The 22281-nt window shown below is 43.3% G+C and overlaps 1 protein-coding gene across 1 annotated transcript in view; it reads left to right on the forward strand.

The window, feature by feature from the left end:
- Positions 1-22281, forward strand: part of MAD1L1 (mitotic arrest deficient 1 like 1) — a 372012-nt gene that overhangs the window by 184499 nt on the left and 165232 nt on the right. Inside the window, exon 13 of the mRNA XM_086473014.1 lies at positions 17355-17443. Within this exon, the coding sequence (XP_086329140.1) occupies positions 17355-17443 (89 nt within the window). The remainder of the gene's footprint in view (positions 1-17354; positions 17444-22281) is intronic.

The raw sequence follows: 22281 nt of genomic DNA on the forward strand, positions 1-22281 counted from the left end.
CTGATTTGGATTCCTGGCATCTCGCCTTCCTTTTCATCCCTCTCCCCCTTTTTCACCCGCGATCCACTGCTTGTTCGTTTGATGTTAAGCCTCTGCGGCTGGGGGGATGCAGAAGGGCTCGTCCTGCTCTGGGTGCTGACAGATGTGGATATTGCTTTTCATCAGCCATTCTGCAAACAGGCTTATGGCCCTAAGTGAAATGGAATAAACACCTGTCAGGTGCTGTCATACACTCTGATGGGTCTTTGAGCTGCTTCTGGGTTAAAACTCTGCAGAGGTGATATCTCTACTGCCACCCTGAAGAGTGCTAATGGCTTTGCCACCTTCCCCAGAGCACTGGAAATGAAGCAATGGGCTCTGGGGCTAATGAACTAGCTGATTGGATCTCACTGATGAGTTTGATGGGGTTTCTTGTATGTGATGGGGAGCGTCTTAGATGCCCTGGTAAATAATTCATCCTTTAAATAGCAGTATTTAAAAGTAAAATACCTGTGGGATAAATCTGATAGGATCGTGGCCTCAGTAAGCCAGTATCTGCATGCTCTGCGTCCTTGGGAGGAGAGGGCCCTAGTTCAGGGGGTTGTGTCCACAGGGACAACACGAGATGAAGGGTGGTGAGCGCTATGGGGGATGCTGAGCTAGACCAGGGCACGAGGTCTTGCTAGAGGGAAGTGGGATGGACTTGCTGCACTAACTGCCATTGAGTTCTCCAGCACATGATTTCGTAGCTTGTCAGCTAAAGTGAGTTTACCACTGGAAGAACAAAAAAAAAGGAAAAGAGATTTAAACATCTTCAGCTAATTGCAGTTGACAAGACAAAGGCAGTTTGACTTTCCAGTATTAATTAGCAAACCCATACTAATTAGCTTGTATAAGCACAATTCATGCTTCTTTCCCTAAATGCAATTAATATTGCAACTGAAGACGTCTCTGGGCTGTGCCGCTGTATCATTAACATACTTTGCCCTAATTAGACACGGCCAGTAGTGGCTGGAGAAATGAGTTTGTGATTACAACCATAAAAAATCCTCTAATATTTTATACCCTTCAGGGAACTTGAACTTAGAATTTATTTTCTGATTTAAGAAAAATTACCCTTATCATTGTGCTGTGTAATTATAACAATGAAACTTTGATTTTTCTCTCCCTCTCACCCTTCACTTATTTATTTTTCTTTATTCACAGTTTACATTGCTACTGTAAAGGAACAGTGTTTGCCCAGTGTTCTGAGAGGTGGTACCTAACAGAGTTGCCAGTCTGATAGGGCTCAGATGACTTAGTTGTCCCACAGATCTGTGGGGGTTTTGTTTCTTTTATTTGCTGAAAGGATGTTTTTTATTGTGATTTTTTTTTGGTGCTTCAGCACACATCTTTCCTGCAATTTTTGTGTATGTATGTGTGCTTTTCTGACAATTTTTTCAGCACTGGAAGTTTTCTTTATCGAGGCTAGTGCTCCAATATCTTTGCCTCCAGGGTGTGCCAGGAGATTGCTCATAGAGTTCACACACATGGCTTCTGTTTTGTGGTCCCAGGACCTTACTTGTTATGGTTAGTTAGTTTAAAGCTGTACTGGCATAGAGCTGAGAGTTAGCTTCACTCACACCAAAATACTGTTTGTGGAAAATGCTTTCTTGTTTGTTACATTCTTTTCTTTCTCTCCCTGAGGGAGGGAAGCAGATGATTTGTTAGTTTTTCTAATTTTCATTTGCCTTTTTCATATCCATAGACAGGAGGAAATTGTTTGGCTCAAGCTTGCCATCCGGTCAACGGCTGTGATCCCTGATCTTAAACTTTCTTTCAGTCTGGTTCTGTAGCAAGGGGCATTCATGTCAAGATTTTTTTTTCTCCATCATTAATCCCTGAGGGAAGTCAGCATGGTATTAAAAAAGTATCACCTGTATTTTCATTGCCCCGAGGTGCTCTGGGTATCTTTTGGCTTTCATCTTCAAAAGACAGCTTGGCCCATGTGGGTTCTGAAATCTATAGACTGTTCATTGGAACAAATTATATTTCACCCTCCAGCAGATTAAAAAGGATGGATATAAGAATCAGGAGAATTGCTTAGCGGGGTGGGAGGTAAAGAAGATTTGAAGTCCAAGAATGTAGCTGTCACAAAATGCATGTCATAAATTGAGTGTCCTTACAGAAGAAATAAAGACACCTTAAAATGAAAATAATGAATGCCCCTTGCCTTGAGTAAAAGTGTTGCTTAACCCTCTGCAAAGAACAGGAGACCTTTATTTAAGGGCAACAGGTCATGAATAGTTAAGGAGCCAAATCATGTGCTCAGTCTGATGAAACCATAATGTTTAGGATTAATTTGAATGTCAGTGACTACCTACACTGATGGTTATTAGGAGCAGTAATGAAGACAGAAAGGAGGATACATGGAAGAAATAAACTCAGAGAAAAATGTGGAAGATGTAGTGGGGAAGTAGCTGTTAACTGGAAGTCAACATGGAAAAATCACAGAGGTTGGGAAAATCACAACAGGCATCAATACAGAAACAAGAGACCCACACAGTTCATAAACCATTTGCATTATTATTGAAAAACTTTACTTTCTAGTGGTTCTATCAGACCTCCAGATTTTTAAGAACTTTAACTTTTGATACTTATTAGAAATATCTGGCAAGGATAAAAATTCTGTTAAATTTTACTTTATAGGTGATAACAGTGATAATATGAAAGAAGTGAACGTTAGTATAGAAAGAGCTGCCCTGGATAACTTGTCAATATAGCTTGTTTAATTCTTATTTAAGAGTTATTAAACATGAAGCAAGAGATAAAACGGACCAGGCATAAGAACAACAGTGTCATTTGTTACTGGAACTGTAAATTCTCTGTATTATCTACAATGGGATGGCAATTAAATGTGGGATCAGAGCACTGAACCTACTTAACTGGTAGGTATAAATAAAAATGAAGCTTTGCTGGAACGTATATAGAACCAACAGGTTGGGAGGGAAAGGAGATGACTGACCAGTGCAGGAAGTCTCCATCTATCAAAAGTGTATTTCATCATTTCTGAATTGATTTAGCAAGGCGACAGCAAATCTTCTTACTACTTGACAGATTTTATCCTAACACCTTATGTGAGACTAGCAAACCCAAGACAGATGAGTAGCGTGGCACTCAGCTGAGCAGCAGCATGAACACAGCAATACTTTTAGTAAGGCAATTTTAAGGAAATACCCAGTTCTCAAATCAGATTGAAAAACATGAATCTGATTATAAAGAGACAGCAAAAAAAGCTGATGCAGAATGAAATGATGTATTAACAGAAGACTGGAAGAGGACTTTTAGATCCTAAAGTCCAGTCCTTTGGTAACTGAGGCAATTGCAGCACATACCTCTGTTCATAAATTTATCAAGCTTGTCTGGAAACCGCTTTGGTTGTTTGTACCATTACGATCATTGAAAGACTGCTCTGGTAGCTGAAGTCTTCCCAGCTCCAACTGAAAAATATATGTGCAGTTAATACCCATTTTTTTTCTTGTGCTAATGTTCTCCTTAAAGTACAGTGACTGCTCTTCCTCCCTCATGTTTATGCTGTGACATATTTATAGAGAACAATTGTTCTCTCCTGGCATTTCGTTTGTCTAGGTTAAACAAATCAAGCTCTTGCAGTCTTCTCTTAAAACAGGCTCTTCAGTCCCCTCATGAATCCTGCAGATTTCTGTAAATCGCTTCCTATTTTTTTTGTGTCTCCTTTGAAGCCGAGTAACCAGAATGGTCACATCATTCTGGGTGATGTTGCAGCAGCAGCTTGTACAGGAGCATCTAGTACAGGCAGGTACCTCTCTGTCCTGGATATAGCTCAACTCTTCCATTTCAGAATCACATTACCCATTTCCACTGCCACACGGCACTGATGTTCAGCCTGGGATCAATTGCTCCACCCAGCCCTTCATCCTTCTCTCTAGTTTCTGACTGATGAAGACTCAGTTTGTAGGAGACGTTCTAGCTGTTATGGGACCTGCATTATTACATTTCAGTTCTGCTGCTGTTCCTTCAGTTTTCAGCTAGCTTTTGTCTGATCTGTTCGTGCTCCTCTATGATAAAGCCTCCCTGCTTTGTGCTATCAGGAATTGTATTTGTGCCTTTATATGTTTTGACCCAAGATCTTCAGTGAATTTTGTTTGCTTTAAATGTTTTCATGATCAATGTCTGAGACATCTTTTTCTCTATTAGGTAGTTTTATTTCAGCAGAGCTTTTTGTTTCTTGTTTGTTCTGTATATACTTCACAGTGTTTGTATTATTCTTCACTTTATCGTGTGGTCCTGTTGATTTAGAAATGTGGTTTGTTGGAACAAAGCGATTGAGCGTGCAGGAGTCATCGATGCCCTGTTTCAACTTTTCTCCCTGTGTTTTTACTGTAGATCTTTGGCTCTCCAGGTGAAGTAAACCCTAGAATGGAGGGATGGGAGTACTCAGAGTTACTCTTCTCTTCTCTTTTTGCTAGCTGAGAGCTCTCTCTTGTTGTAAACAAGTACATTAAAATTAGTCCTTGCTGTTCCCCACAGTGTAGGAATATAGTGAGCTCTGAGGAACAGAGACAGGAGGTGGGTTTTTTGTTTTCTGTCTTAGCATAGGGAATGATGAACAGCCTTGGTTGGTTGTGTTGCATCTGCTGCATGTTCCCTCTTGGAAAATTCACATTCAACGCACAAAACTGGCAACATCTGAAGCATCTATTGCATGTGACTGCGGGCAGAGCAGAGAGTGTGGTGGAAGCTTTGGGATCTTGGTAGAGAGTGCTGACAAACTGCCTGTAGACTGGAGAGGTGATCAGTCCATTACACTTCTGCATGTTAATATCTCAATGCTATTTTAATCAGGTTAGAAGAGACTTAGTGAGTCAATTCTTGTGGTTTATCTCTGTTTTAAAAATCTAGCCAGGCACATGGGATCAAATAGTACATTCCCTTCAAATTAAAAAGAAATAAACGGTCTGTTTAAAAGTCCCATTACACAAATGAACCTGCTGTTGGATCCATTAACGTGAAAGTTTTATGGAACTCGGCAGCACCGTTTGGTTTCAACAGGACTGTTTTCATTTTCTTATTGAAGGCGGTAACAGCTGACATGGGGTTAGGACTTCCAGAAGGAAGAAACGTAGCTGCCTAAAGTGGAGAGCTGCCTTGCTGCTGCTCCTCCCTTTTGGGCTCCCTGTGGGACAGGTACTGCCAGATGGCAGGGAAAATAGTCCGACCCAAAACTGAACAGCAATTCAAGCTCAGATGGGGTGCAGGGACAATGATCTAATTCTCAGCCCATCATTTGGAGAGGCCTCCATGCTACAGGTGTACCCATAAAACCTGAGCTGTACTGGTAAACGCAACGGGTTGCTTTTTGGTAAAAAAAGATGATAGCAACCGCTCCGCTTTTCAACTTGGAAATAGGCTGAGAGTTGATAACATGCTCTCACCTTTGCATTGCGGGATTATAACTGGAACAAGGACTGGGAAGGGGGAAAGAGGGTAGGGCTTTTTTCCCTTCAGTTGTTGATCAGAAGGGAAAGGTGGATCGTTTTCCTGTGCAGAAGATGCTGCTGTGCTGCAGTTACAGTGGTCCTGCTGTCAGTCTCACTGTTGTCACTGTAAAATCTGAGTTACACTGAGTTACTTGGTAAAATAAAATGAGTGGGACAGGGATATTATCAGAGGCCTTATTATAGTAGCCACAGCCTTGAGGTACAAAAAGGATAATTAATGTGCTGCAAGTATTGTGCCTTTCCAGGCTACACTCACCCTTACAGAGTCTGTAAGAAGTTTATGGGCTACCTCAGACTCACATGGTTCAATTTAATTGAACTAAAATTTCCTGGAGGGTGCAGGGGCTCTCTGCTATGGTCAGCGGTTTGAGACGTAGGGGAAGATCAAGTGAGAGGTCCTGGATACCTCTAGAGTTCAGTAATTTCTGCTCCTTTTTTCTGCCTTGCCTAAAAGGCAGCTTGGAGAAGCTGTAGAAAGAACATGTCCTTCTAGTGCATGTCCAGAGAGGGAAAGGAAGACTTAGTCTTTTAACAGTCATGTTAGGATGGGACAAAGCAATCATTAACCTCCAACTTGCTTGTGACAAGGATGGAGACCAGTTTCTTCCTGCTTTCATGGTTCTGGAAAGCTGTACCTGCATCAGAAGAGGATCATCCTGAGAGATCGGATCCAAGAAATGCAATTCGGTAGGCGCAGTTTATCCTGAGGATGAGAAGATCTCTAGCTATAGGATCTAGGAGGGCATTGATCATGTGTTCAGAGGACATGCCTGCAGATCAAAGGTTGCTGAATACTTTTCTTTTTGCTCAGGGCTGGTTTTGTATGTACAAAAAGAGAAATAAAGGTTTAAAACCCATGAAGTTTCAAGACTGCCTTAGTCCTTACACTGACAGCCTGATCAGCTTGCTACGTTACTTGTTTTGCTTTTGATCTTTTTGTGTCTCGTGCCCTTAGAGCTTGTTCTCAGTGTTTTTTGGTTTTGGCTGATAGATGCTGGGGGTGGGTAGCAGTGGTGGCAGGCTGGGGTCTCTCTGAGCCATTCTGTCAGGGCAGCAGAGTCCTCCAGCAGGAGCTGTAAAACCTAATTTATCCACAGAGACAAGAAGATCATAGAGCAGAATTTTTCCTATGACCTCTTGGTAAATAATGAATGGCAGTGCCCTGCCTCTTTGGAATCGCTTAATTGAGGCTGACAACTCTTTGTTGTATTACAGGATCTGGCTTGTCAGGAGAATTTTAACTTATTTATGAATATTTCATTAACCTCTAAAGACTGGCTGTATAAAATGGAGCTCCTGCCAGGCCCTGTCCTGTTGACGCTGTATTCAGTGCTAATGTCATCCACCACACATCTATTACACCTTCCCTCCCCTCCGAGCTGGACCTCGGAGTTTATTGTTGGTGGCAGCAAGAACATGTTCACCAAAGATTAAAATGCCAGGTTTCTGCTTTGGCACCAGAACTGAACATATGGTATTTGAGAGGGAATTGCTTTTTGCTCTGTGATTGCTTGTTGGGAACTGAAGGGGTCCACAGGCATAATCCCAAGAGGCTAAAATGGGCAGAGCAGTCTTGGCAGGGCCCTTAACCTTTGCATTTTGGCATGAGGAGAGAGATTTCCCACTTTGTATGCATTAAAAGCCCACTGCTGCTTGTCACAGGAGGGCCTCAGGATGGGTCATTTAGCTAGAAAACCTTCAATCTACTTTTCTTAGCCTGTTCTTTGGGGAAGGATTTGGGGAACAAGACTCCTTCAGGCATCTGCCACTTCCTTGAAGGCAGCTGGGAGGCTCTGGCGAAAAAGCTGCTGCTTTCCCATAGCTGGATCCCTTGCCCCGTTCTCGTGTTTCCCATCTCTGGGAGTTCAGAAAGCACCTTGACCACAAAGTTCTGCTGGCCCCTGCTCACCCTCCCTCTCTCTGCCGAGACGTGCCAGAAAACTGTGCTCCCAGCTGTAGCGAACGGCAAAATTGGGCTGGAGATGCAGCGGGAGCGAAAGCTGTTCTTAAAAGCCTGTTGAGGTACAGGCTGTGGGTCGTTCCATGTGAGTCGGAGCAAGAGGATTAAGTTCAGTTTTCAAGTTTAGCACTCAGTAAGGCTCCTTTGCTCTCTTACAATATTAAGCAGAGATTGATTCCGCTGTGTTTATGTTAGGAGACGAAGGAACAGAAATGGATGTTAGATTCTGCCTTCCTTTCTCCTTTCATCTTCCTAGGGGGTCAGTAAAATCCATGGATTCTTCTATGACTGTTTATTATGTGATGATTCTTCAACAAGAAAACTGATGGGGGGGTGGCGAGAAGTGGGATTATGAGCTACATCAAATGAGAATTGTTGACTGAATGCTCCAGAAACTACTTGAGGGTATATTTTCAGGCAACAAACTGTATTCAAACTTTGTATGGAGGAGGTATGACATCTTTGCAGATTTGTTACTTTGCCTGTGAATTACAGCTGCTAGAAGAATTGCTTCTAGCAAAAGTGCCTACAGCTGCATGAAAGAAGCGACCTTTGTGATGCCCTTGTTGAGAGCAGACAACTTCATAGCGCCAGCGCTGCACTGGACAAGGTTGCAGCACATTCAGTCCGACATCTTGACAGGTTCCCTAAAGAAACTGTTACTCTGTGTTTTGCTGTTCTAACCAGGAGTAATGGGTAGGAGGTGTCAGCTATTTAAGGCTAATTACTCCGGAGTTTACTTCTCTCGGTGGACACCAGCTGTTTTGCTCTCCCTGGTGGGAGGAGCTTTCGGTAGTAATTAAAGGAAACAGTCATCTATGTGCTGGTGAAAGTGGTGGAGCGAGGCTGATAACAGCAGAGAGGCTCTGAGCTGAATGAACATGGAAATTAGGTGATCCTTCTTCAGAATGAGTTGTTAGAGCAAAGAAGGTTTTTGGACGTGGAGCTCCTGGGATTTTTGCTGTCATGCGGTGGTGGTGAAGTCTCACAGCGGCTGCAGCAAGGTGGAGGGGGAGAGATTCCTTGTCTGTGCCTTCCTCTGGGAGTGAGAGTTGAAATATGTAATTATACTTGAATAAACTCGTGAGTTTAAATTAACATCTCCAGTTCTGTTGCTCGGTGAGTCTCTTGCACAGGCTATTTGCTCTCCTTCCCTATGAACTTTCCAGTTTTGTTGATCTTGAGCTCTGAGCCAGCTTCCATCTTGTTGAAATGTCCAGTAGTGCTTATGTCCAAACTGTCACATCTTGCACCCATCCCAGAGTACTGGAAAGTAAAAACACAGCATAAGGTGAGGAACAAAGCTCAAGAAGACAAAACTGTCAAAACTGTCCGAAGTTGGTACCCATGTGATGACTGATCTTGCACATTACTTGTGCTGACCTGGGGTCTGTGCCGGTGGCCCTCAGGGCAGTTGCCTTCAGACATGCTGTAACATCAGCAGAGTATCTGTCCTTCAAAGAGGACAGGCTCCTTCCAGAGCTGGTGTTCAGTTTTGTATATACCACTTGTGAAAAAGGGCCCCATGTGTCACACTGAAGGGGTCAGCTGGAGCATTCAAGCTGTTCAAAGCTGCAGGGTTTTGCACCCCCTTCTGCACCTCCAGTTGAGATACCAAGTCTTGGTCCTTAGTGTGTTGCTGCAGGGTTAACGGTATTGGTAGTGTCCCATTATCCTCTGTTCAAGTAACAGCCCTACTTGCTGTAGATCAAAGGTAATATTTTCCTGATTTTTCTGTATTCCAGACAGGAGCGTTTGAAATGGATCATCTGAATACAGGTTAAGCACTTCCAATTAGCCATTATTGCTCATCAACAATAATCTGCTGTTGCATGGAGCACCCGCGGGTGCGGGACTGCGGTTCTGCTGGGGCAGGATGCAGAGATCATAGAATGATTCAGGTTCATCCAGTCTGACCATCCACCCCACTCTACCAAGCACACCCCTACACCCTATCTCCAGGCACCACATCTAAACGACCTTTAAACACATTAAGGGATGGTGACTCAGCCACCCGCTCGCTGGGCAGCCTATTCCAATGTCTGACAACCCTTTCAGTGAAAAAATTTTTCCTAATGGCTATCCTAAACCCACCCTGGTGCAGCTTGAGTCCGTTCCCTCTTGTTCTGTCATTAATTACCTGTGAGAAGAGAGAAGCACCTGCCTCTCTACAATGTCCTCTCAGGTAGTTGTAGAGAGCAATAAGGTCTCCCCTCAGCCTTCTCTTCTTAAGACTAAACAGCCCCATTTCCCTCAGCTGCTCTTCACAAGACTTACTCTCTAGGCCTTCCACCAGCTTTGTTGCCCTTCTCTGCGCTCTCCCCAGCACCTCAATGCCTTTTTTGTAGTAAGGTGCCCAAAACTGCACACAGTGTTCGAGGTGTGGACTCATCAATGCCGAATACAGGGGGACGATCACCTCCCTACTCCTGCTGGCTGCGCTATTCCTAATAACAAGCCAGGATGGCTTTTTTGGCCACGTGGGCACACTGCTGACTCATATTCAGCTGTTTGTCAGTCAGTATCCCCAGGTCCTTTTCTGCTGGCAGCTTTCCAGCCACTCTTCCCCAGGCACACCCCAGATGAGTGAAGGGAGGTGGGTGGGTGGGGAGGGTCGCCATCTGGCAGCAGTGGGGTGTGAGAAGAGACTTAAGCAGGGGCGAGAGGCCGAGTCCTGGGGCAAAGGTGTGTTGTAGGTGTTTGGGGAAGAGCTTGTTGGATGGGCTGTGCAGGAGGAGGCTGGGGGTTTGGAGGGTGTGATGCTTCCTTCTTCTCCTGCTTGCAGCTGGGCACGCAGCTCAGGCTCACAATTGATGCTGCTCCTAAGGGGGCGTGGTAATTCTGGGACCTCTGTGGCATTGGCCTGTTTTACAGAACAGAAACTGTTTCCTGTGATACCCTATACCGTTGTGATTACATATGGAAACCGTAGGAGAACTAGTTTAAATAGGGTGTCTCTGCGTTCGTCCTCTTCAGCTGCTAGCAGCAGAGCTGTGCTCCTTTGCAGCAGGGCTGAATTTGGCTCAGGGAGCTGGTCTGGAGTGTCACTTAGTTGCACTTGTGCAGCACAATGTAGAGGGGAGGTGTTTGAAGAAAAGCTGTGGGCTGCCTGCAGATTGGGAATCAGAGGGGAGAGAGGTGAAAGCTCGTTAGGGCTCCCTTGGGGTAGATGAATTAGTTAATGACTATGCTGTGCTTTGAAAATGCAAATGCTGTGTCAGAGCTAAGTCTGATTATAATGATCAATCTTCCTTTTGAGAGGGTGCTGGAGATGGGGAGGGGGGAGAGGGATGAGACTGGGGCTGAATTTTTAGATTGCGGATCTGAATTTCTCTGCTGTCATTAAGGAAACCTGACGTCGCCTGAGAGGTCAGCGGAACTGGGGAGAGGCAAAAGGTGAATTTGGGAGGAATCATCTTTGCAAGCACCAGTGGCTCCTTGACAGGCTGAAGTTAATTTTGTAATTTTGTTCCTTATGATTGTCCTGCCTGGAAAGGGAGGGGTTGGTGTCTGCTCCTGTGTGTGAGCTACCCCTGCTAATAGGAAAGATAGAAACTGCCTCATAAGCAGGATCCTCCAGGGATGGGAGAGAGAGGAGGGTGGCTGCTGCAGACGTCCAGCGGTGACAGCTCCTTCTCCCTTGGCACTTTATTCGTTTGTAGCAAGCGTTCCTAGTAATTACGCCTCTTAATTTAGGAGAGCGAGTGGGAGAAAGGAATATAAATTTGTGTATTAACTTTAGAGATTGGAAATAGGGCAAGCGAACCTTCTCTCTGGGAGATTATAGTTGGAAATGAAATAGAATGACATTCGGTATCAACTTGAAAAATTGCTCTCTTTTTACTGCAACAGGAGGAGAAAGCCACAATCCAGACTGTATTGAAGGGAAGCAGAAGTCAGCATATGTCCATTTCCCAGTTTGTGTGTAGTTACAATAATATATATGCATGAGTACATTTTTAGGAAACTGTTTGCTGAAAGGTTGTTTCTAGCCCTGTCTTCTCAGTAATAAAAGCATACCAAGTTAGTTACAGATTGGGTAACCCATAGAGACTGGCCACTGTGATCCAGCTAGCCTTTGTCTTTAAAGGGAAAAAAAAAAGAATACTTCTTTTTGCTTCAACCAAGTGGGAAGCAGGTAGTTCTAAACAGCTTTGTATTGAATATCTTATTTTCTTTGGCTTTATTGCTTTTGTTTCACAAGAGTGTCAAGGATTAATTTTCCCAAGAAAATGTACCAACTAATTCTGGGCTGCTTAGCCTGTTTCTAAATGGCAAGCAATATTTTGTTTTGCAAGTATTGTCCTATTTCTTTGAAGAAGAGTGAAGTTCACTAAGAAATCTGGTGAGACTTGGTTCTCCCCATGTGTGCTTCTCTGCAGATGATTTAGGGGAACAGCCCTTCAGAATGTCAGTGGGCTGGGTGTATGGAGAGGTAATACTGCTTTTACAGAGCAGAATGATCTATGGAAGTGCTCAGCACGGTGTCTTACTGCCTTGTAGTATTGCTGGACACCAAATTAAACTCACTGGTGCTCATGTATGTTTGATTTCTGTCCTGATGGCAGATTTATAAGCTAGTAAACAACAGGAGGTCACCAAGCTTGCCATGCTGCTCTGTGGGAAGAGAGGCAAATAAGATCCTTAGCCACCTACTACATCTTTGGGAGAAAAGCACGAATAGCATCACTAGAATAACTGGCATATCAAGCTCCTGGGGAGCAGTGGTTTGCCTGTTTTCAAACCTCAGCATATGGGTCATACACAGGGTCCCATTTCTCTGTTCTTGTCTATTTTAGTGTACACTCTTCCTTTCCAAGTCTACTTGGTTTTCATGCATTTAAATATTTATGTATTTAAATAGCTTCTTGAATTGTGTTGAGGCTTGTAGTCAAACACAACCTCTCAATTCACCTTTCCATGCTGGCTCTGTGCAATTCAGTTCCTATTTATCTCTGCCTTTTAAAATCAGCTCTTTTGCTGAGGAAGGCCTTTCAAAGGATGTTGCATCAGCCCATTGTTAAATAAACCTTTAGATATTTATAATGGATTCAGCATTTCCTGCTTTTTGCAGTTCCAAGAATGCTGAATGACGTGCAGACACACTTCATCAGGATAAGATTGCTGTATCAGCCCCTCACTAAAATGCACTCATTATTCAAATAATAACTGTATGTCTCCAGCATGTGTTCTGTGAAGTACGTGTACACGATGTGGGCGAAGAAACCAGCCCCTTTTTTTTCCACATGCAAATTCTAACTTTAGGAGTGAGTTGAAATACTTTAGATTTTGAGTTCCTTACTACTCAAAATGAGGCACCTCAACAGAAAGCTGGTCATCATTTTGGGCAGTGTGTTAAAATTTTCAGAAGTTTGTAAATGTGGTTTTCAAGGAGGACTGGTTTAGAAGTTGAGGTCTTGTGGTAAGTCTCAGTTTGAAGATGGGATGTGGACAGTAATGGTGGGTCAGTGGGATGCTTTGGAAAGGCTTATCTTCTTGAACGCTGAAGCCTACTGGAGTCAAGTGGGAGGAACAGCAGGTCTGTGGCATTGCGGAGGCTCAGAGTACTTGTTTTGGAGGGGATAAATATGGGTCAGAAGTGATAAATGCCAGAAATATACCAAGAAAATCAGCTCTCTCAAGTAAAGTTTTGTTTCTTCTAGGTGTTGGGAGATGAATTTATAATGTTATGTTTCTCCTGTCATCTCATATATCTTTAAATAATTCCTACAGAAGAGAGAACGAGCAAGGAACATATTTCTTGTGCTGCTGTGGGTGTTTGCTATGTCATTAACACTTGGAGGAGAACCACCATATTGAAATCCTGTCCAGGCAGGTTTAGAAGTAAGGCTGAAAGAAGAATGATATTTCATTTAATTAAACACTAGATGAAAATCCCTCCGTGTTCTTCCTTCCTCTCTTTCTCAGTTTGTACATAACAATGACAGTACTTATTTTAGAAAAAGTATTTTTATTTCATCTTTTGGGGTACTTGCATATTTGTGGAAGTGGATATTCTAAAATTATTCTATATACTGGATGTGTCCTGATCACTTTCTATTGGTAGCAATAAAGCCAGACTGAAATTCATGCTTACAAAGCAAAAGAGAGTAGAAAAGGTTTGGAATAAACAGCGTCATTTTAGGTTGAGAGCAAGAGGCTCCAGTATATTCTGAGAAGAGAACATCACATAGTCAAAATGTTAAGTACCTGTTTATGTGTTTTATTCACAAGTCATGAGCTCTGACATTACTCATTATTCTGCCTTTTCTAGTGTCATAAAAACCTTGGATAACTTTTAAAAAAATTAAAATAATAGCTTGGTCTCTTTTCAAGTTGCTTATGTGTTCCGTGCAGTGGGGATGTCGCTGGGGGTCTGATCCTGGGTGATATTAACCCTGAAGCTCCTGCAGAAATTGTAGGTATTTAGGTTGCTCTTGTGCAATTTTCAGGATAAGAGATGCAATGCTGTATTTCAGGACGATGTTCTCTCTCTGCTCTCAACGCTAGTTAAAAGAGCCGGATCAACATAAAAGAGAGCTAAAAGATCCAAGCCTGACCTAGGTCGTTTGGCACTGGATGGGGGAATACAGCAATGAGCTGTAATTTGAGCAGCCCTTTTCCCCTCTCTGCTGGGTAATGGCTTCTACTAGTTTAATGTATTCAAAGTAATAAAAGTTTAACTCAGTTAGTTATGTAAAATTATTGATAAAAATTGTAAGAGTTTAGACAGAAATATTGAGTTAGTCCAAAAAGCAGGAGTGAGTCATTTCATACTTATCACCCGGTCCCCAGAGCTCTCCTGAGAGGCCATGTCAAAGGGAACGTTCTCGGTAACCTCCTCACCTCTTAGGCTTGCACATAGTGCTGAAAATGATGTAGAATATGGGTTTCTTCTGTTACTGCCTTCCTTTGCTTATTTTCCTCATTCCGTTCTGCTGCTTTTCTTTGGTTTTTCTCTGCTTTCTGTCTTGACTGCATCATGCACAGAACTGCAGCGAAGGTCCAGCTGGAGCAGCGGGTAGTGGCAATGTCTGACACGATGTCACGCTGGTACAAGTGTGACTGGCGGCTGCTGAGATCATGTTCTGCTTGGATTGTCCAGCAGGTGAAACTGCAAGTAAGAGGAAGGTTTTATCAACGGATTCCTTATTTTTTGTTCTTTTTTGCTGTTCTCGTCATTCTTCTTTTGTGAAGACGCTGTTTTCCTGCACCGTACTGCCTTTGGAAAAGCAGAGTTGGATCCCAACAATAAGCCACTTCATTTTATCGCAACTAACTTTCTTTTTGCCCTGGAAAAGACATAAATGACATTTTTAATATCTCCTGTGAGATTGGCAGTCAAGGATGTTTTACTCAGTGAAACCCTAACAATTAAAGAAAACAAGCGACATATTTTGAATGAAATATTTAATACCTTCATTGTTTTACTTTCTTTTTTTCATAAATAATTAGTGAGATTTTAATGACAATAATTTGCTGTGGCTCAAAGTTGTGCCTTGGCCTGAACTGGAAACTCTCCAGTAGTTTTAATCCTAGTTCTGGGAAGCAGGTCCGTGTTGACATTTAACTGCTCGAGCCAGTTTCATCTGTAAAGATATCACTGTGCCCTCCTCTCCCTTCTCACCTCAGGCACATCGAATTTTCAGTCCAGGTAGTTTTGGCGGTTGAAAATTGGGAGAATACAGAAATGACATAAAATGCCCCTACAGTCCCTGTGCCCTTCCCTCCTCATTCTCCTTCAACAGCTTAGAAACGCAGCAGAATCTCATCATGCTGCTACTGAGCGTCCCTGGCACTAATTTGTCACCATGGTATGTCAGGCGAGACCTGCGCTGATGCTTTCCATGGCAGCGTTCACTTGAGCATGTGTGCATTCACTCTCCCGTCTCCTTTTCCCATTACACACTCCATTTTTTTCTTCTCTATGCAGCCAACACAAGAGACCCCAGATCATAGCAGGAGATTACTCACCCACCCTGCCTGTCCCCCCTTCTCCCCTGGGAAGGTGGCTGTGATTTATCTGCTCATGTCAGTGAGCAGGTGGCAGTTGGACTCAAGGCTGAGCCCGGTTAGCCTGTGATAAATAACGTATTTACTAGCCCTTCCATCTTCAAATGCCATCCACATGCAGTCTAGAAAGCAGCATAAAACTCTTAATAGCAAACACATCCAGGCTTCAGTAGACCTGGGAAATAGGAGATATAATGACTGTTTTCCTGCTAGAAGTAGGTTGGAATTGAAGCCTGCTCCTCATCCCGGTACCTTTTATTTACATTCCTGGAATTATCGGGTGCGCTTGCTTTATCCCCGGCCATCTGTGATGGGCTGAGCTGGGAGAGATAAGCTCAGTAATCAGAAAATTGAGGGAAGCATTTCTGGCTGTGATAATCTTATCAGGCAGCTAATATACATTAACATTTGTACAGCCTGATGATGCAGGTGGGCCTTTGCTTATTTTTTCTTCCTGGTTACCTTTTGACAGGCGGGGGGAGAATGCAGGGCTTTGGGGTGCCAGGGGGAAATTTGGCTAAAACCTCTTCTCTACCCTCTCTCTTCTGCTCTGTCCCTGGTGTATCAGAAAGATGAAGGAGAATAATCCCAACCATCCCATCCTTTTTCTGCCCTTTGCTGCTGACAGTGCTGCCATGCTCTGTCTTTTCTGGTAAGCGTGGGAGGGCAAAAAGGCAGTATGTCAAAATATCAGTTCTGGCTAAGTGATATGACTGCAGGTGTCAATATGCTCCTCTTCCTTGTAAAACTGAGGCGTTTCTGCCAGCTTGCTGTCTTTGCGTGAAGTTTGCTGTTGCAATAGGATTTTGTTCTACAAGTCTAATCAGTGCTGTTGAAGGGAATGGTATATTAATGGATTATTTCCCTGATGCTGAGCACTGAGTTCTCTGTGGTCATAAGTTTTGCATCTATAATTAGGGCTGGATTGCTTGTTGTTTTTCTCCTGAGTGAGAAATATAGTTTCTGTCATTCAAATTTATTAGGGGAATTAGTTGCCAGGTGCTAAAAGACAGATGACAAAAGGAAATCCAAAATCTGAAGGTTGAGTGTGAAGGAGGTCTAAGCTGGGAGATGGTGCTGGAACAGAAGTTTGAGTATCCTCTGGGTAGTTTGTCTCTGCTTACACTTCATAATAAATCATTTTCTGGGGGGTTTAGAAACATGTGACGTATGTAATTTATCAATCTGTGCATTGTCTTGATAGCTGAATTAGGGATACAGATTCCCTTAAGTCAGGAAGCCTCGGAATGGTGGAGTCTGGGTAAGAAGTTTTCATGTCTGTAGAGTTTTGAAGTACTTTCTTGTGCGCTCCTTCCCAAACCAGGCCGGAGGCAGGAAGTATTCTTAACTGTTTGTTTGTTCCACCAGACCTACCTGAGCAGCTTGAGCTAGAAGTGTATATTGGAAAGTGCTGGAAATATTCCTCAGTCTTTTGGATTCAATGTCTGTGTCTCAGAGTTGTCCCGGACAAGACAGCATAATCCTGTGGTTCATTTCTTCTGGGAAGGAATTGAAGCTAAATGAAGTTGAACTGTCAATACTGAATCTCGGGTACCAGCGAGCTCCTAATACCGCTCAGATAGTTCTCTGCATCCCATTATCCATGGGGGATGGGTTGGGGAAATATCTGGAAGAGAAGCAGAAGCTCTGCTGAGAAACAATCAACCTTCCGTGCCTCATCTACCTTGGAGAAAATGTTGAGGAAGGCAAAAGGGATTGTAAAGGGAAAGCAGGGTTAACCGAGGTTTCGACTTTCAACGCACAGAGCTGTGCTTCATGTCTGTACCCTGAGAAAGGTCTGATCTGTGCAGAAAATCATGGTTTCCTCCTCCTCCCCTTGCTGTTTGTGTGTGCCCCTTATTAGTGCCTTTTCTCTTCTGCAGCTGGAGGTGGAGATGAAGGTCCTGAAGTCTCAAGAGTGCACAGCTGAGCAAAGTACCGTCATCACCAAGGAGGAGGTTGACACACTCAGGTAGGCAAAGCAAGGGGAAGGCTGAGAAGGTTCTACTATTTTCAGTGGAATTAATAAGAAGGGAAATGCCCAGGGTGGTTTCACTGGCTGCTCTGGTTATTACCATCTCCTGGTGGAGCGCCAGGTACAGGACCTCACCATTCTACAATGCATGAAAAAGTATATGCCTGTGGGCTGCCTATGTACATAGGCTGCCTGCTATGCAAGGAACAGCATGGTAGCATCGATCAAAACATATTTTTCTTGTATTTCTGAAGTAGGATGTTCTTTTCCTGAACACACTTTTTATTTTCCTGCCAGCTTTTAGGGACATGAGAAATCCATGACACGTTATTAGAAAGCCTCAGCCCCTGATTGTTCCTGCATTTAGATACTTCATAAGTTTTTCTGTCTTTTGGGAAGCCGTGGGCTCTTTTCGTTTAATGTTTGATGTCCCTTGCCCTCAGTTAATTCATAAGACTGGCTTCTGTATCATTATTCCCCCTGTTGACTTTCTTTCCTGTGGAAACAGCATTGCTGTTTGTTTCTTATTTTGACCAAACCTCGACTGTAAATACAGGGTCTGTTGGCATGTGTGTGAAGAGGTTTAGAATCCCGCTTTTGTAATACTGATGTGCATGTAGCACTGGAGATAAAAGAGGGACGTTTCCCCTTGTGCATTGCTGCAGATGGCAGAAGGGTACCTGTTGTGATTCAGTGAAAGAGAAGTTACAAAACAGCGTTTCAGCAGAGGGTACACGAGCATTTACAAAAGCTACAGAGAAGCTAGACAACCTCTCCATGTATTTATTAAAGCATTTACAGCTTCCATTCCAAAGCAGGAGACACAGTAAATACTGAGCACAGAAAAGTTCGTCTCTTCCTGCATGTTTAATAAAGTTCCTTTTATTTAAGCTGAGCAAATCAGTTCTTGACAGGCCGAGTTTTTTATTCTCAGCTGATGTAAGACTTTTGCTAGAGTTTCACTTCTTAATTCTTCTGTATTTTCAGCTCCATCACTATAAAGCCTTACTGCCTCATAGGACTGAAAGCAAGATTTTGCAGCAAGCAGAATCGTGCAAAAAGCAGAGATTACTGGCCTGTACGTTATGACTTTGCTCTTGTGCTTTGCCTCTGGAGCTTGTTTTATGGCTTTGAAAGCCCAGTTCCATAGCGGAGGGGAGGTGTTTGAAAATAACACATGTTCAGCTAACCTGTTCCAATACTCACTCCTATACTTCCCTCAAGGTGGTGTAATGGTTCTGGAGACCCAGGGCATACATCTCCCTTTTTTATTCTATCATATGATTGAGTTCTGGTAAAGGATAGTATGCTATGGCTTCCCTTTTTCAGGGAGATAAACCTGTCTCCATCTGCTTTTGCGTATTGTGGGTGTTTATTTGACCTGAGCTTATTCAGGTTTCTCCTTTGCTAAGGTGCACTGATGTTTGTACTGCTGCAGAAGCATTCAGCACCTCCTCAACCCGTCACTCCTGATTAATAATATGCCTCTATCTCAGTAAAGCCAGAAACCTGTTTGCTGTCTTCCGGGAGCCAAAGGATTTCTACAGTATTTCTACACTACCTCCTTGGTCTCAACCCGTCCCTGGGTTGGTATGGGCTGCAGCACCCTTTCGTGTAGGAGATGTTCAGTCTCTTTATTTTCACCTCCAAGACTCTTTATTCAGTATTTATCTTCACTGAACAGCATTTGCCATCCATTCACTGAGCATCTTCAGGGACTGTGTGTGTAGGGGGAAACAACTGGATTCCCACATAGTCCAGGAGCGCTTGGCAGTGGGGACAGAGATGTCTGGTTTTGCCCTGAATTAAAACGTATTTCCTGGGCAGGGACAAGTGGAGCTCACAAGCACTTGCTTGTTACAGGATTGTGGTGTTTGGTTCAGCTCGAAGGTAGCCCTCAACTCCCCTAGATAATGTTTTTCTCTTTGTTTTTAAAGAATTTCTTTGGCTACTAATTTAATCTCTCCTCTCCTTTTATGAAATTGTGCCAGACCTTTCACACAAGGTATGACAGAAACAGCATGAACAGGCCTGTTCCCAGTAAAACTGTTGATGGTGCAGAGCTGCTCTCCACTGATGAGCTGTACGCTGAAAGCTGTTCCTGCCAAGAGGCTAAGCTGCTGCAGTTCTTTCACGGTGATATTTTGTCTTTTCTTCTCTTTCCTATTTCAGTACCGTATGGTCCTGAGGCTATGGATACACAGAGGCCACAGTCACAGGATCTAATTCCAGGCTGTTTTTTCTGTCACTTTTTATTGAACCACTTTTTGTTGTTACGGCTGATTTAAATACTTGTCCCAGGCCCCGATGCTGGTCATTTAGCTACAGCGCTGTTCCAAAAAGCATGGATTTGTTTGTTTTCAATCACCCTTTTCCCTGCTCAGCTCTAACAGTAAATGACTTGGTGCAAATTGTCCACTTTCTGATAGAGATCTCTTATTGCTGGAGAGCTGGTAAGCCAGTCCCTGCTCCTTCTTTCTTATTGTTGGCTACTAGTACTGCTTCAGGTGTCTTCTCGGACTCTCAAGCATTCAGCATTGCAGAATCAGCTCCATAAAGCTTTTTTTTCTTATGCTTCTAGACTTAACCAGGCAGGGGATATGGCTGGGCCTTATTTTGTGTTTTCTGGCATGTTCTGTGCATTGGACAAGAAACTGGGTCAAGTTCTTTCTTCATAAAAGAGGCTTCTTCTCAAAGGAGTGCAAGATAAATCACTGTCTTCCTCCAGGATTTTGGGGTTCAGGAACACTGAATATTCCTGGAATGTTGAATTGCTGTGGTCCATGCCAGAACATTCCTCGTGGCTGGATGTGTCCCCTCTGTACAGCAGAGGTGAATTGGGTAGCTGTGATTAAGGAACAGAAGGGCTTTGGGGGAGAATGGAGATTGGTATGGGAAGGGATTAGGTCTGCTGTGCTCATCCTCCTCCTTCGTCCTTGTGGACTTCAACAGGACTGGTTTACTCAACTTTACATAGCTGCTAAGGAGCAGTGAGCAGCACGAGCTCCACAGTTACTCCTTCCTTCTACAGACCACTGCCGGAAATTAATTCTGGGAGAAAACAGGGGAGAATGCAAACTTTGAAATTGGAAAGTGGTGAAAGAAATGCCACAGCTTAGGAGGGAGTTATTTCCATTTCTGTTTATTGTGGTCTTTGAAATCCCATTAATCTACAGTGCAATGAGTCCACACCTCTGGACTGAGCCCAGCCTCTCCAGTTAGCTACTGTCATGAAGGAATGTGAAAAATAGAGGAAAACCAGTAGAAGCCAGAGAGGGGAGTCTGCAGAGCAGGATGGACTGTGAGCCTCCAGGCAATTCTGCATATACCCCATGGTTAGAAGCTAACTTCTGAAAACAAAAGCAGGAGAGACACAAAAGAGAAAAAAAAAATCCATATTAATCCTTTGAATCTGTATTCACCTCCAGTGAGTGAATGAGAGCTTTTAAAAATATATCTTTTGTCTCATTTTTCTTTAGTATGGAAAGTAAATTTTCAGCGAGAAACTTGAAAGACTTTATCAGTTTTTCCTTCTTCTCTTGAGAACAAAGTGCTCTTTCCTCAGACCTTTTATAACTTTAAATGTGAAACTCTCTCCCAGCATCATCGTTTCTGAAGAGACAATAAAAGCTGGTGCTAATGCTGTCATTTCTCACACTTCTTGCTGCTCCCTCTGAGATCCTATTTGTTTATATTCTGCAGATCTTATGAAAAGATAAAGTGGTCAAACTGTTGAGTTCGTGCACTGTGGGCTATAGCAAAGCAGAGAGCGTTTAGGCGTTAGCACCTTTTAGAGGGAAGGTGACAACTGTGCAGAAACTAGTATTTCAGAACCTATAAATACAAGTAATATATTTAAAAAGGACTTCACTAAAGACTTAAGTGGCAAGAGCTGAAGGACCTTTTCAGCTGGAACAAATCTGAACTTTTTCTTTTGCTGTCAGCCTGCAACCCCAGTAAATCCTAAATGTTTTCTGTGGATTTAGTGACTGGGTAGAGTTACAGTAATTCAGAAGAAATTCATGTCCTTGCCAATGCCTATTAGTCACACTTGCTGGAATTCTGTCTGCTCTGCTCCTAACACCATCTCAATGCCATCTGGATCCCTTAATAGCCTCTTCCCAACACATACATTTTCTGCTCCATTCAATAGTTTCCTGTTCAGCAATAGCTTTTCCACATGGCCATGTCCTCTTCGCAGATGGGGCCTCTGTGAGACATGTCCTCATCGGCGATATCCACGCTGCTCTACAGGCAATGACATAACACTTCTGAGAACATTAAAAATGAATACAAGAAAGATAAAGAGGTGATGGTGGGGAGTTGTCACTAGTTAACTCCACTGAAAAGCTCTGGATTGAGAGAGACTTTTGGAACTGTCTAGATGCTGTTGAAAATCAAACAGATTCCCCCCTTCCTCCTTTCTAAAATAGGAGCAGCCTGGCCTTTCTCTCTAGCAGCCGTTGCTCACCACCTAAGCGCTTTTAAGACAGACTGAACACACACATGGTGGGTTGTCTCCTGATTCTCACAAGTGTCATTTCAGGAGACTGGAGGCTGTAGGGTTTTTTTCTTCTTGTTCTCTCTTCTAATTTGGGACAGTGAAACATGCAGTGGAGGCAACATAAAGCTCCTTTTTTGAAAGTGGGAAAATCCACAAGTCTGAGCAAATGCCAATGAATCTGTATTCTTGCACTAAATTTGATCCTGTGAAAGGCTGCGGATGTGGCTTGAATTTACCTTGTGCCTGTGGAGCCTTTGACTCTGGGTTAATCTGTCTGCATCTGATGCTGGAAAAGTTCTCCAGAAATGCAGAGAGATCTTTGCCAGAGTTT

This window comes from Leptosomus discolor, chromosome 14 (assembly GCF_034619465.1).
Source record: "Leptosomus discolor isolate bLepDis1 chromosome 14, bLepDis1.hap2, whole genome shotgun sequence".
NCBI lineage: Eukaryota > Metazoa > Chordata > Aves > Leptosomiformes > Leptosomidae > Leptosomus > Leptosomus discolor.